The sequence below is a fragment of the Mirounga angustirostris genome, unplaced genomic scaffold (genome assembly GCF_029215605.1).
Source record: "Mirounga angustirostris isolate CCGP_5_RB_7025 unplaced genomic scaffold, mMirAng1.0.hap1 SCAF_5, whole genome shotgun sequence".
Taxonomy (NCBI): domain Eukaryota; kingdom Metazoa; phylum Chordata; class Mammalia; order Carnivora; family Phocidae; genus Mirounga; species Mirounga angustirostris.
In genome coordinates this window covers 106,132,486-106,147,806 of record NW_026991713.1, presented here as the reverse complement: position 1 = coordinate 106,147,806, position 15,321 = coordinate 106,132,486, and the positions used below count along the sequence as shown (strand labels likewise).

The 15,321-nt window shown below is 44.0% G+C and overlaps 1 protein-coding gene across 1 annotated transcript; it reads left to right on the top strand.

Moving 5' to 3' along the window:
* The first annotated feature begins 487 nt into the window (after positions 1-487).
* Positions 488-7,250, top strand: GJD4 (gap junction protein delta 4). Its single transcript, XM_045870023.2, is given in 3 exon segments — positions 488-4,053; positions 5,708-6,509; positions 6,511-7,250. Coding segments are annotated over 3 exon segments (1,140 nt in total). The 5' UTR covers positions 488-3,989; the 3' UTR covers positions 6,785-7,250.
* The last annotated feature ends 8,071 nt before the right edge of the window (positions 7,251-15,321 follow it).

The window sequence follows — 15,321 nt, the reverse complement described above, 5'->3', positions numbered from 1 at the left end:
CCATCAAAAGGAATGAAATCTTGCCATTGGCAACGACGTGGATGGAACTGGAGGGTATTATGCTAAGCGAAGTAAGTCAGTCAGAGAAAGACATGTATCATATGATCTCACTGATATGAGGAATTGTTAATCGCAGGAAACAAACTGAGGGTTGGTGGAGTGGTAGGGGGTGGGAGGGATGGGGTGGCTGGGTGATAGACATTGGAGAGGGTAGTGCTATGGTGAGTGCTGTGATTTGTGTAAGACTGTTGAATCACAGACCTGTACCTCTGAAACAAATAATATATTATATGTTAAAAAAAAATGATAGTAGGAAGAGAAAAATGAAGGGGGGGAAATCAGAGGGGGAGATGAACCATGAGAGACTATGGACTCTGAGAAACAAACTGAGGGTTCTAGAGGGGAGGGGGCTAGGGGGATGGGTTAGCCTGGTGATGGGTATTAAAGAGGGCATGTATTGAATGGAGCACTGGATGTTATACGCAAACAATGAATCATGGAACACTACATCAAAAACTAATGATGTAATGTATGGTGATTAACATAACATAATAAAATAAAATAAAAAAAAATGGAGTCCCCAGCAATCTCTAACTCCGTGTTTGTGGCAACTTTATGTAATGCAACTACCACGAATAATGAGAAATGACTGTAGCTATTTATTGAGAGCCTCCTATAGGCCAAATAATGTGCTAGAACCTCATTTAAAGTAACTCTAGTTCTCAACAATTCCAAAAACAAAGTGTCATCTCTAATTTATAGATGGTAAAACTCATGCCTAATTAATTTGGCAATGTCATTAAGCTAGAGGGAGGTAAGCCAAGGCTGGATAGCATATGGCTCTGCTTTTCTCTTTCCTTTTTGCTCAGTTCATTTGTGAACAAATCCCAGGATGCCATCTTGTGCAATTCAGCCATATCCATGTCCCTGACTCCCACTGGATTTCTTTTCCATTGAATTGAACACAATACTCCACCAAAGCTTCTCTCTGCTCTACAGTCACACAAATAGAAACCTCCCTATTGATTCTGGGATAATTTTTTTTTTTTTTTGACAGAGACGCAGCAAGAGAGGGAACACAAGCAGGGGGAGTGGGAGAGGGAGAAGGAGGCCTCCTGCAGAGCAAGGAGCCCGATGCAGGGCTCGATCCCAGGACCCTAGGATCATGACCTGAACTGAAGGCAGATGCTTAATGACTGAGCCACCCAGGCGCCCCTGGGATAATTTTTTTTTTTGAGCCAAAGTGTTTTATTAAAAATGTTCCTGAGTGAGTTTCCCACCATGTTTCCTTGCCAGCCATCTTGTGAGTTTCCAGGTGGCTGGCTTGTGAGAATGGATGTTACTGTGTCTCCCTGCTCCACAGTGCTGGGCGCTACCGCCATGACACTGCCTGTCATTCAGCTCTGCTGGGGTTCCCTGGGGGCCTTCCTTCTTTTCCTTCAGCTACCATCCACTGTCCTGGCCCCTTGCTTGTGGCCTATGATTTCCCTCCAACTGTCACTCCAGGAGAGCAGCCGTCTCCTTGTGGGGGGCAGGGCCAGATGCTGGTTGTGGCAGCAGGTGAACAAGATGTGCTCCCAGCTTGGGGTCTCCTCTTGGCTTCGAATGGTGTCCTTGTTATCAATGAGCAGGTCCCCCAAGACCACCATCTTGTCCCTCCTCAGGATATTGCACTCCACAAACTGAGGCCCCAGTGGATTCTTCCCCCAGCGGTACTTCTTACCCACACGGTATTCATACTTCATCAGAGGGCTGGTACAGATGAAGACCTCAGTGTTCTGCATGTTGTTCATCTCCTGTATGGCTTCCAAGGCTCCAGGGATAAGCTCTAAGGCTAGGAAAAAGCCTTCGGCTTCATACACACCGGCCACTTTGTCTGCTGCGTCCCGCCACGGGTCTCAGTACTGCTCTCAGTCAAGGAAATCCAAGTTGTTATTTCCAGTGCCACATGTGGCTGGGAGGCCAGGGAGGCTGGGATGGGGGGCTGGGATAATTGTATAGAGAGCCACATGTTTGATGCTCCAGCCACATCCTCCTCTTTTGTCCACATTTTGCTTCTGGCAGCTACTGGGGTTTAAATTTCCAGGCAGAGCAAAACTATCCTTTAGTAGGAAAAAAGGCAAAGAATGGAGATGGTGTGGACTTAGAGAAGCAAGAGCAAAACAGATAAGGGTGGAGAGACAACAGGCAGCATTACCTTTTCAGAAAATGCTGTGGGAGCAAAGGGATAGACCAAAGATGGGAACCCAGAGGAGTAGACCCTGAGATGCACAGGTAATTCTTTATATTTTTAAATCATTTTCATGTCTATGATCTCATTTTGCATATCACAGCCACTCTGTGTATGCAGAGGACACATTTTTTTCTACTTTACTGATGAGAAAACTGAGGCATGAAAAGCTGTAGCAATTTACTCTAGGTCACAAAATTCTATTTTATTCCATGTTCAGGATAGATTATTTATATCACACAGCAAATTCAGAAATTGCTTTCCGGGTATTTTAAATTTTAAACCAGTGTCACGAATAGACTATTAGGAAGGAAAGATATTTTCCTTTATTTTATACTTGAACCATATGGCTATTTTAATATTTTTTTACTTAACCACAATTTCTCTAAATTTCATTGTTCATGTTGAAGCATTTGACTAAAATATAGCAAAACTACTGTGCCTTTCAAGGGGGTCAAAATGTTTTCTGTGGATGGAAACGTGTCATGTGAATAAAGATGAAAGCAGCTTTGTTGTACTCCTCTTCTGGGAATCTTTTTAGGGATATTACTAAAGTCAAGAATAGATCAGAAATGAAGAAAAGATGGGAATAAAAGAATAGCTTTCATGGAAAATTGAAATCATTCCTTTTAAAGTTCACAATTTCCACCCTGATGATAGATCCCCAGCCTTGCAGGATGGGTTCTTCCTAGATAGAAAGGTGACAGCTACGAGAGGATTTTGATGCAACTGTGATTGATGTCAGCAGGTCCAGACAGTGATACTTTATTACGAATTTAATGGACATTTATTAAGCTGATTCAATGGGAGCAGCCCTGGGCTAGATGGGGCTAGGACATACAAAAGGAAGATGCAATCTATGAAGGTTTCGGGGGCCAGTTAGGGATGGAAATTCCACTGATTTGAGTTGTTGCACCCTCATTCCATGCCAGGTGCTCTCAACATCATCATTTTGTGTCTGCCTCCCACAATCCCTGACTGAACAGCATGATTCTCCCTAAACCAAGGTGAGGGTACGTGGAGAGATTTGGTGACTTCCCCAGGGACGAGGCGGCTGCCCCAGGCCTTTTGTATCCAACTAAAAAGCTCTTGTCTCTCAGCCAGACAGGAAATAGCTAGAGAAAAACAGAGTCACAGCCTAAAGTTGGGACACGTGTCTAAGATGCAGAGTTTTGCTTTCAGCCATGATGCAAGAATTCAGAACAAGAGCCAGACCCTTGTGGGCCAGTGTTCTCACCTACGCTTCATAGAGAAGACAAAACATGAGCATTTCAGTGCTTCTTTAATAAGTGAAGTGGTTGTGGAAATATTTGCAAGGAGGAAACACCTTTTTAGTAGAGAAGTTTCCTTGGCTAGTTAACAGAACCTTTTCTTTCTTGGGTTAAATGTAGTCACTTCTCTTATATCCTGAAGCGTCTGGCTCCCCCAGTACAGACATGTGAGCACTGCCACGGGCCTGGAATGTCTCAAGAGGGTAAGAATAGCCCGCAATGAGAGATGACTCCTGCTGTCTTCTGGTCACTGCAGTTGTCAAGAACGCTTTGCCTCAGAGGCCAACAGCTCAGGGCCGTCTCTGCTCGGAGACAGAAAAACTGACCTCCCATTCCTGGGCTCACAGATTTCCCTTTATATGTGCAGCTCTCACCTTTACGTCTTTTGTAGCGAAGATACGTTTATTCCTGCAAAGATTTTCCACCTTCTTGGAGAACACAGGCTTCCGATGTCTCCAGCAGCCTTGAGTCTGTGACACTCGGGAGACATGGAACGTTTGGACCTGCTGGGATTCCTTCTCATCACTGTCAACTGCAACATGACCATTGTGGGTGAGTATAGGAAATAGCTCCAAAGCTCTTGCATTTTGTTTTCACCACTTTCCTTGGCCTCTTTGTTGCTGGAAGAAAGGGAGCTGTGTGCTCAAGCTTTCTTTTAATCGCTCCCCAGTTCCACCATCATTTAAGGAAGGCTTGGATTGAGTGTTCTCTCCTGGGGGCTGTTCTCACTGATGTTTAGGTGCTGAGCCTGAAGACTGAAGCCAGTGGAAGGAGTATCTTTGAGTAACTCTTCTCTGACTACCTGATCAGGAGAAGGAACAATACAGTAAAAATTAAAGAGAAATTTGTGCCTTGATTACACTTTCTTCTTGTTCATCTTTTTCCTTGAAGCTTAATTTGTAAGGATTAGTCATTTCTCTTGTGCAATTTAAGCCAAATCCAAATTTTAGTTTATTATTTTTTTTAAAAAGAAAGTAATAAATATTTCTGAGTTTGATGCAGACATGTCAAATTTTTAGAGAAGTATGGGTGTCCTAGAAAAAAGACTTGAGAAGGGGTACCTGGGTGGTTCAGTTGGTTGAGCATCTGCCTTCGGCTTGGGTCATGATCCCGGGATCCTGGGATCAAGTCCCGCACTGGGCTCCCCGCTCAGCGGAGAGTCTGCTTCTCCCTCTGCCTGCTGCTCCCCCTGCTTGTGCTCTCTCTTTCACTCTCTCTCTGTCAAAATAAATAAAATATTAAAAAAAAAAAAAGACTTGAGAAAAGGATTAAAATACGCCTATGAAGTGGTTGATATTTTTCTTATTCTTTTGTAGAATTTAAACAAAATCAACTTGGTCTTACAAGTTTGACTCAATGACTTGATCACATAATGCTATTCTTTGAGCTTAACTGCCTTCATTTATAATAGAGTTCTGTTTTTCTGATGTCAGGTGATGTTTTCTGTATCGTGTCACAAAACAAAATATTTGCAGATTATTTTAACTGAGTCTTAGACGTGTTCCAAAAGAGTTAACCTGTGATATGAAAATAGGACTTTGACGTTATTTTGATTTCCTAGGTTGGTCTCATTTATTATAAATTGAAGAAAGAGGAACCTCATTATTTCATAATAACTGTAATAGAGGAAAAGGAATTCCAAATCATTGAAAAATCTGGAAAAGTTGAATGTCATTAAGGAAATTTGATTTCAAGGACCATAAAGCAACAATTAAATAAAGATCTTATGGACCAAAATAAAGATGACTGAACTATAATTAGCAGCTTGTATTTGCTACACAGAGTTACACAAATGTGCTAACATTCTTTAGAAAGCTTATTATCTGCAGAGAGTAAGGTCTTATTTGCATCATTAATTTCCTCAGCTCAACTTTCTTTCTAGAACTTTCAGTCCAGGAGACATTACCAAGAGTCTGAACTAGTGGAGTCAGATCAAACATCTTTAGTCTCTAAGGCTTCTTTAAAATCTGTCAGTTGCAAAGCATTTTGCAAACAACTAGAACAGCACAGTGTCTGACACATTGTACGGCTTCCTTAAATACTTGGCAGATGAGCTAACTAGCCGCCGCTGCTTCGGGGACTGAAATGCATGCTTAGTGACTTCGCAGTTCTCCAGTCTCACCCCTGAAAATACTTAAAAACTACTGTCGGACGGGCATATGTTTGTATGCTGGTGATGGTGCCCTTCCTGCTTCCTCCTTTCTAGGGAAGATCTGGCTTATCTTCATGATACTGCTGAGGATGGTGGTGATCATCTTGGCAGGCTCCCCCGTCTACCAGGACGAGCAGGAGAGGTTTGTGTGTAACACTCTGCAGCCAGGATGCGCCAATGTCTGCTACGACATCTTCTCCCCGGTGTCCCACCTGCGGTTCTGGCTGATCCAGAGCGTGTCTGTTCTCCTCCCTTCTGCCGTTTTCAGCGTCTACGTGCTCCACAGAGGGGCCGTGCTCGCCGCCCGTGGACTCTCCGGGCCAGACGGCGGTCCCACCCGTCCTGACCCCTGTGACCAGAGCCCTGGGGACAGGCGCCGCCCTCCGCCCTGCAGGGAGCCGCGCCACCTGACCGTGCCGGACTTTTCCTCGGGCTACATCGTCCACCTCCTTCTTCGGATGCTGACCGAGGCAGCTTTTGGTGCCTCGCATTACCTCCTCTTTGGATTCTTGGTCCCCAAGAGATTCTCTTGCACCCAATCTCCCTGCACCAGCGTGGTGGACTGTTACGTCTCCCGGCCCACGGAGAAGTCCATTATGATGCTTTTCATGTGGGCGGTCAGTGCGCTCTCCCTGCTGCTCAGTGTGGCTGACCTCATCTGCAGCGTGCAGGGGAGGACGAGCGGGGGCTGGGGCCCCGCCGAGGATCCCCCGGGCCCCGCCGCCGGCCGCCGGCTCTCCCGGAGCCTGGGCGCTAGGCCGGGTCAGATGGCCCGCGACGGTGGGGGGGGTGGGGGAGGGGGCGCCCATCCACCCCGGCCTGTGGAATGGAGGGGTGGGTGCCGACAGCCCCAGCGGTAAGTCCGCTGTATCAGGGCGGATGGGGCTTCCCGATGAAGATGAGAGCGAGGTGATGTCCTCTGCCAGCGAGAAGCTGGCCACGACTTGCAAGGAGCCTGGGAGTAGGCCGCGCGGAGAGGCCTCCCAGGACCCCAGGGGCGAGGGTCCCACAAGATCAGAGGAGCATCCCTCATCGCCTCGGAGCCGGCTGGGCCGGCGCTATCCATCCTGTCAGCGACAGCCCCTCGACGGGCTCGCCAACTCCAGATCCAGAAAGTCTGAGTGGGTCTGAAGAGGGAATGCCGGGCAGCCCCCGGGCGCACCGTCCTCTCCAAATGGAGACGTGGCCCACGAAGACGCAGACTCACTTTGGCCCGTGTGAAAGTTTACCCACTAGGTTCCCGGAGAACATCAACAGGCAGAAAGGCGAGCTGCCATGGGACACATGGACTTCGTGGAAGACTAATTATCCTCGAGATACAGATTTAATTTAGATAATTTCTCTTGACAAAAGCACTTGACATTGTGCTTTTGACAATGTGACTGGAAGCTAAAATGATTAATTGGAGAGTGTCAGGTGACAGATGATGCTACACTCTGTTTTTTTGGTTTGTTTGTTTGTTTGTTTGTTTGTTTTTACCGTAGTATGTGCTTAATTAAAGCATATTGTCTTACGTTAATAGAGCTCATTCATGTTATAATGTTTTCTGGTGAGTTATTTGAAGTTTTTGGGTGGTTTTTTTTTTTTTTTTGGTTTTGGTTTGTTTTTCTGTTTGGATAAAAGAGGCATCTGATATGCATGTTATCAATAGAGAGACATTAATTTAACTTCTCCTGATGACTTTAATAAAATTAATCGTGATGGAATTGTAATATCACCCCTCAGTGTTATGGGAGAAATGACAAATGCAGAAAATATGGCTCCTAAGCACTTGGGGATTTGGGTGGAGGCCTCTTAGATTGTTTCTGCTTGTGAGTATAGGTGCCCAGGATGAGAGGGATCCCCGGCGTGGGTGCTGTTCCTGTGTGTTTTCTGAGTGGCTGTCCTCACTGACTTGAGGGAGCACATTTTTGTTTGTTTTATTTTTAATCCTTAATTGAAGTGTCGTTGACAGAGAAGAGGCATCTGTGGATGAGTGGAGGCAGAGTTGTTACATGTTCTCTAGTCTGGGTTTTGTCCTTTAGAGAGCTGTACAGTTCAGGTTTCCCTGTTCAGTGGAGCAGATGAGAAATGATGCTGGTGTCCTGGCCTCGCAGTCCGTGTTCATGCTTTTTGGCTGTAAACGAGAAACAGAAAACATCCTCATGTCTAGAGATGAGCTTCATATAAGCATTCTCTGCACTTCTCAGTTGCTCTGGTTTGGGTCTAGGAGCTGCCCAAGTCAGAGGTGACTTGGTGAGAGATTTAGGGTTGCCTTTAAATGCCACATAGATGGACACAGAGTAGCAGAAAGAGCTACTATGGGGCAGGATAAACCTGCTTATCTTATCAAGAGAGGAGAAATAGCCATCTGGGTGTACTTCCAGAATTGATGAATAGCCTTTGGTCTCCAAACACAAAATGGCTAAGGACAAGGAATTGCCCTTCACTCCAGCAAATAATAAAAAAAGTGCACTGATGCATTCATGAAACCAATGGCCACTTTTAATTGTTCTAAAGAAGGCTTTGACAATGAAACATCTGCCAGGATGGAGAATAACATCCTGCTTGATAAATCTACGGGATATCAAAACAATTGGTTAAAACTTAAATCGTCCAAAATTGGTTCTGGCATAAAAATATTTGAATGAATATGGCTATTTTTAACATATGCAGTAAATCTCTCTTGCTCCTCCATTCATTGGAAACAGTGAGCCATGACTCAGACCCCTTTCTTCAATACTTAGATCAATGTCTGGCACATAGCAAGTGCTCAGTAAATGTGATTTTTTGAGTCTAATATTCCTAAAGCATTTGAGGGAAAATTTGGTTCTTGTCCCTTCTAGCATGCTGGTGGACCGCCCAAGGTTGGGTCTAGTCTTAGAGATATAAGAATTGTCTAGCGCTTCATTACTATTTAAAAATAAGTTCCACGGGTCTCTCAAGCCCCCAGTATTAGCCTTGATAATATTGAGTGACAAAATCAACTCAACACATGTGGTGGCCTGTGTCCATGCAGGATGTCTGGTCAACAGCTGGGAAAGCAAGGTGGCAAGGGCTGCGCTGGGGTTTCCTCTTGGCCGTGTCCCCAGAGAGAACTGGGCAGAGTGTGTCTGTATTCCTTCTCCCGCTGGAGTCTATGCTCAAGTTTGGGTTTGCAGGCAAGTGTGATTTTATTTGGGTGGCACTGGGAAAGGCTGCTTTTGCCTCTCTACTGATATCCAAAGTCCCACTATCAGAGAACCAGAGCCTTGAGGTTTCATGGAAAACTGTAAATACTATTGAGAACAATGGGTGCCAAGAGAGAAGAGGAGAGGTAAGGAGCCAAGGGAAGGACATCTGTGTTCTCATCCCATGTCCCCATTACTGGGCAGGCCACTTCATCCCTCTGGGCCTCAGTTTCCTTCTCTGAGTGAAGAGGAACCTAGACTAGATGATTCCTTAGTGCTCTACAAATTTAGAAATTTGCCAAAGCTGTGTGCCATGTAGAGCTGTCATTTTAACATTAATGAGGGTTAATGCATTAGACCTTTCCGTTGCTAACTGCCTAAGCACAGGTTTTGATAAGATGAAAATGATGGTAAGAACAGGACAGGACGAGTCTCAGAGGAGGGGAAGCTAAGCAAGGACATTAGCTCAGGTCCTTAGATATACTGGGGCTGGAGAGAAAAAAAAAGGAGATGACAAGTCTGAAGAGAACTGACTGAATTGGGCCTAGAACCCAAATCTCTTGCACTTTGGGACTGTCCTCTTAATTGCGATCATTTTATTTTATTTTTTTAAATTTTATTTTATTATGTTATATTAGTCACCAATTTGCGGTCATTTTAAATAAGAAAGGATCTTAGGGGCTCCTGGGTGGCTCAGTCGAGGTTAAGCGCCTGCCTTCCATTCGGGTCATGATCCCAGAGTCCTGGGATCGAGCCCCACGTTGGGCTCCCTCCTCCGCGGGGAGCTTGCTTCTCCCTCTCCCACCCCCCTGCTTGTGCTCTCTCTCGCTATCTCTGTCACTATCTGTCTCTCTCTCTCTCAAATAAATAAAATCTTTTGAAAAAAAATTTAAAAAAAGAAAGGATCTTAGTTTGTTTGAGTGTCTGCCCGTGTGCCTTGTTGTAGTGGAGTTCTTTTGTGTTTGCACAGGAAGAAGGGCTCATTAGATACTGTCAAACTTTCCAGGAACTTTAATGCAGAAATCTTGACCTGCTAGTGTCCAGGTGATTCTCAGGTGGTCCAGCAGTGACGGGCGACCACTAGTGGAATCCAAACTCTGAATCCACATGTACTGCAGCTGGCTGGCTGCCGAGAGAAACACGAAAGAAAGCTCATGAGGATCAATGAGGTTATGCTTGTGCTTAGTCAAGAAAAGTATTATTTACAGAATTAATAAATGTGCCTCCCTTTTTCTAGCATGTTGCAATCTACTATAAGAACCTATTACGAATTTTTTTTTTTAAGGTTTTATTTATTTATTTGACAGAGAGAGACACAGCGAGAGAGGGAACACAAGCAGGGGGAGTGGGAGAGGGAGAAACAGGCTTCCCACTGAGCAGGGAGCCCGATGTGGGGCTTGATCCCAGGACCCTGGGATCATGACCTGAGCTGAAGGCAGACACTTAATGAGCCACCCAGGTGCCCCCTATTACGAATTTTCTGAGTGTAAATTTGGTTTCAGGCAAGAAATGAGGAGGAGGGTGGTGTTTTGCAGATGGAGAGAGGGGGCATCTAGGCTTCTGAGGCACAGACTTGCCGAAGGTCTCCTACAAAGGAGACGCCGCCCCCGCCCCCCCAACCTGAGAGCATTTCCGGGGCAGGGGCAGCTGCGGATCCAGCTGCATTTTGGTTGTGCTGTAGGGTAAATGCTTCCTAGAAACCAAACAGATGTCTCCCCACCGACCATTGGAAATATATGTATATATATTTTTCCTTTCTCCTGTCAATCACAGAACAAATCTTTTCCTTGGGAACTTTCTCTCTGTGTTGTGACCTCAGAGAGTGAGTGGCAGACAATAGAGCCGAAAGAAGTGACTAAATTTTCTCATAAACTGAACTTGGATGAAATGAGTTTCATGGAGAATTCAGGAAATTAAAAGTCAAATGCAAAAACTAGATGTATTAAGAAGAGTTTCCTCCCTCCCCAGACAGGCAGGGTAGAGACATGACATGTTTAAAATACTGAGTGATTATGAAGAGTGTGCCTGCCTGGCCATGATGTTGATTGGCCATTCATTTCCTTGGCCATCTCAAAGCTGAAAGACTCCCCAGGCTGTCACCTGTGTGTCACTGGTTCCGTTCTTCTCCCTCCTGGTGGTGCTTCTTGTTCCTCACACAGCCCCTGTGACTGTTTTATCAACAGACTGAGACATCAGATTTCACACCAATGGAGCTACATTGATAAACCAGTATTTACTGAGTATTGCCTCTGTACCAGGGATTAAATCTCTTGCTTCTGTTTCTTTCTATGAAGCTAAAAAAACCTCATCATGTGACAGGTCAGCAAATTGGTGGGTTCTAGCAAAATGTCATTGTTTCAGTACCACTGTTCAAACAACTCCAATTCCTGTCACCTTTCATTTTCTCAGTGCTGAACTGGGCACTAGAAGGACTATGTTATGTTGTGGGCTTTGTTGGGAAGCTCAGATGAGAGGGAGTGGGTGTGGGACCCCCCTGAGACAGACTTGTGTGTCACAGGAAGGTGTTCCCTGGGCTGTAAACTGGTCCATGCTTGACAGATCACACTAAACAGGTCTCTCCAGGAATCTGTGATATTTGCATGAGGAGAAAGATGTCCACAGACATAGGGATGCTCCCAACCTTCTTCCCACAGCCTTTCTTACCAACAGAAGCCTCTCTTATTTATGAACACAAAAATGTTGATTTATTTCTGGTGGTACATCTTGACCATTTCCATGCTTCTCTATATTTGCTTCTAGCTGCCCAGAAAAAGCAGGATTTGGGAACTCGCAGCAGCAGACCTGGGAATTGTATTAAGTTACTTTGGATAACAGAGGGGGTGAGAAATTAGGGATAATGAAGAAATTGTGGACAATCTGGCCTCATGGGAAGAAGATAATTTAAAAAGACAATGAGTCTTGGGTTAAGATTCAGTCCCTTATTTCTAATGAAAGTTCTTTATTTTGCTCACAAGTGTCAGATTGTCCTTTACCCCGGCTTTTCACCTGATCAGGCTGGCAACTGCAAAGGTTTAGCTTGAGATGTAGATTCATAATAAAAGATGACAGCCGAGACAGACAATGGGGGAACTGGGTAAATATTGCAAACCCTATGGTGTGACCACTCAGGAAGGTGTGTGGTGGGTGCCAACAGAACGCAAATATTCTTTTGTCACATAAGATTCCTCAGCTGTGTACTAAACAGCTACAAAAAATTCCTTCTGGTTTTAAGTTGTCAAATAAGGAATCTGCAAAGGTGCATGAGGTTTTTCCCCTTGGTTTATGAAATGATGTGTTATTTTATGTGTAAGAATTTCTTTTTCTCCTTTTCTTGTGCTTAGAAAGTTGAAGTGCTTTTGATCTCAGAAATAGTATTTGAGAAGCAATTTAAATGTCCGTAAATTTGTCTTCCTCACCTGGGGTATTTGATCCGAATAAAGCCTAAGACATTATTAAAGTTTACACTAAGCTTACCCACTGCCATTTCCTCCAGAAATGAAAATTCAGTAATTTTATAGAGGTGGTATATGCGATTCGCCATTAGAAGGAAATAAAGTCTTATGCTAAAGCAAGTTCATCCAACTTTGTTGTGTGCCCACAGTGGTTCTTCAGAGAGAAGTAAAGAGGACGGTTAAAACTTGTACTCCAGGGACAAGGAAAGTTTTCCATTCTCTCACTTCCTAAGGGCTCTGAGAGCATTACTTTTCTCTGTGTGTCTTTATTTCCTCATCTATAAAGAGAAATGCCACCTTTCTACCTAGAAATGTGATATTTGTCAGAGTGTCGATTGCAGAGTTTTTTTTTTTTTACCTTTTTTGAGGGAAGATAAATGTAAATATTGAAGATTACTCATTATGTCCGTGTATTTATTGAGCATCTCTTGTATGTCTGGTACTTGTGCAAGGCATGGGATGAGTCACAAAAGAAAGATAAGGAAAGATCATCTTTGCATTTGAGAATCTCTTCCAATGAGACAATTAGGCAATACATGAGGGCAACATATACTCAAAAATTAAATTTCATGGCTCCAGACTTGAATATTTCACCAAAAAATATCTATTTTTTTTAATAAGTAAACTGCCATTTTGCCAAATAGCAAAAGTTCTTGCATAAAATTAAGGAATTGGGCCCCCTCCATTACTCATCTGGGGAATGGAAGAAGGCTGAGCTTTCGGTGTTATCTATCCTTCTTCACCTTCCTGCAGCCCTCGGCTCCTTCTGGGTGCCTCTCCTCTGGGCACCTGCTTCTTCTCTGCCCTATCTGATCATGACTCCTAATTCCAGATAACCCACATTTCACATCCCACCCCACCCCCAGGAGGCATCCTGAGCCACTTCCCCTTAGCACCAACCTCAGCATCATGGAATCTTCCATTTGTCCGGGACCTTAGAGACTCCAGTCAATGACTCATTTTACACCTGGGGAGATGAAGGTCCAGGAAGGGGAGGTAACTCATTTAAGACAATCTGGTCAGTTAGCAGCCAACCTTTCTCTCTCCTGCCTGGTTTTGGCTCCTTTTATTGCTTCAGGATGCCTTCTTGAAGGTCAGATAGAAGCGGTTATTGTTCATAAAGCTTAATGTTCACAACAGTGTAAGATTTCCAGGAGTGTTAACAAATGAACAGAGGGTTCAGGGGCACTTTAGTAGTATTTAGTGGTATTCGAGGCAAAATGAGGGTCCTACAGTAGCTCTATAGAATAGAATGAAATTGGTGTTTAGTTACAAGTTAGATCAAACATTTCTTGAAGTTAAAAGAATTATAATGGAAATATAAGAACACAGAAGTTTTGAAATAGCACCCTTATCATTTGTCCACAGTGAAATAGCATAATCTGCTTGTGTTCTTAGCTTCTTAGGTTTTAAAATTTAAGTTCTCATACAATCTGCACTATTAAGCTAGTTTCAACCACATTCTGACTGGTGTTTGGGATGCTGCCATAATTTCATGGGTTAAATTTAAAATGCTAACCTTGAAAATGCCATTTCCCCCTGGTGCTTTGTCTAGAACTTAGGTGACCTCCCTCCAGGTAGATGGGCTCTCTGAGCTCTCCCCACTAAGCCTGTCAGTGAAGTTTCTCAGTGGGCACATAACTGAATCACAGTGAAGCACATTGATCATATTTTAGTAATTAACTGGTCATTAAAATAGTTACATATAAAAGATTTTAAATTCAATAAGATTTACAAATTGGGCCAACTTTTAAAGGAACTTGGTCAGCTTGTGTTTAAATGCCTTCCAGGTTGTAATTACTTAAATCATGATTTTTTTCCTTCCATGCATGAGAAAATTACCTCTCTGGAATAAATTTCAGTCCAGAATAAACTAAAAGAACTCAATTCTATCTTTTTCAGCCTATGGCTCCCAACTGCCCTGATTAAGAGCTGGTCTTGGCATGTTCCCTGGCTTCTCTGCCTGATCTACTTTATTTCAACTCAGGAGCCCCCACACCTTATCCATACCCTGGAAATTGGGATGCTGAGAAGGATTTGTCTAGAGGAGACAGATGTTTAGGAGGCAGCATCTACATGACTCTGTTACTGGTTGGATTGGGGGAATAAGGAGGAGGAGGAGGTCCTGGTTTGGTTTACTGGGTTGCATCCCCGAAGAGGAATTCCTGGTGGAGAAGATGGATGCTAATGGTTTCTGGTTTGGAGGTGCCAAGGTTGAGTTTTCTGTGGAGCATTTAGGAGGAGATGCCTAGAGGGAAGGTGGACTTATTGGGCCAGAGCTCAGAAAGTGAAATGACAAGAGTAGATTTGGGAATAATCAATATAGAGCTGCTATTAAATCCTTGGGCATTCTTGCCCACAGACTCTAGCCTCTGTTTCAGGTGACCCCACATCTCCTTGGTGACCTTAACTGACAGGAAAAGTGAATGGTGTCAGCAAGGCTATCAGGCTCCTTACAATCACTCCTAAGGGAGTGAATCTCTTGTTTTCCAATTTAGGAAGCAGACCTTCTAGCAAAGCAGCCCTGATTTATTTACTCTGAGCACTGACTGGGTCAGAACTCCAGAAGTTCTCAAATATCCATGTTTGAGTTTAAGACTCTCAACTCTTTCTGTGTTTCCCCTTCCACCCCAAACCTGAGAGGATGAATGGTCTTTACCGCACCCCAGGTGGCCTCACAGCCTTGCTTCCTCCCTGGGCCAAAGAGGTCCTGACTCTCTACCCCCTTGTATTGCTATGTCATTGCAAGAGGGTGTCCTACACTACCTTATTTGGTAGATAGAGCAGAGAGTTACTTATTAATTGTATAAGCATGAGTTAGTGTTAAACTCAATCATTTTTTGAAACTGTTCTAAAACTGTTTTTTTTTCATTTTTTTGTTCTTGTTGCCAAATTGTCTTTTTTTTCAGATTAAATTTACCATTTTCTTTGAAATACTAAATTTCAACATGGTAATATATTTTATTGCCAACTTTACTTTCCAGACACAAATGGACAAGATGCCCCAGGGACAGTGTGTAAGTTGCTGGGAAGAGAAGATGGCCAGGGTAGGGGCCTGAAGGGGTCT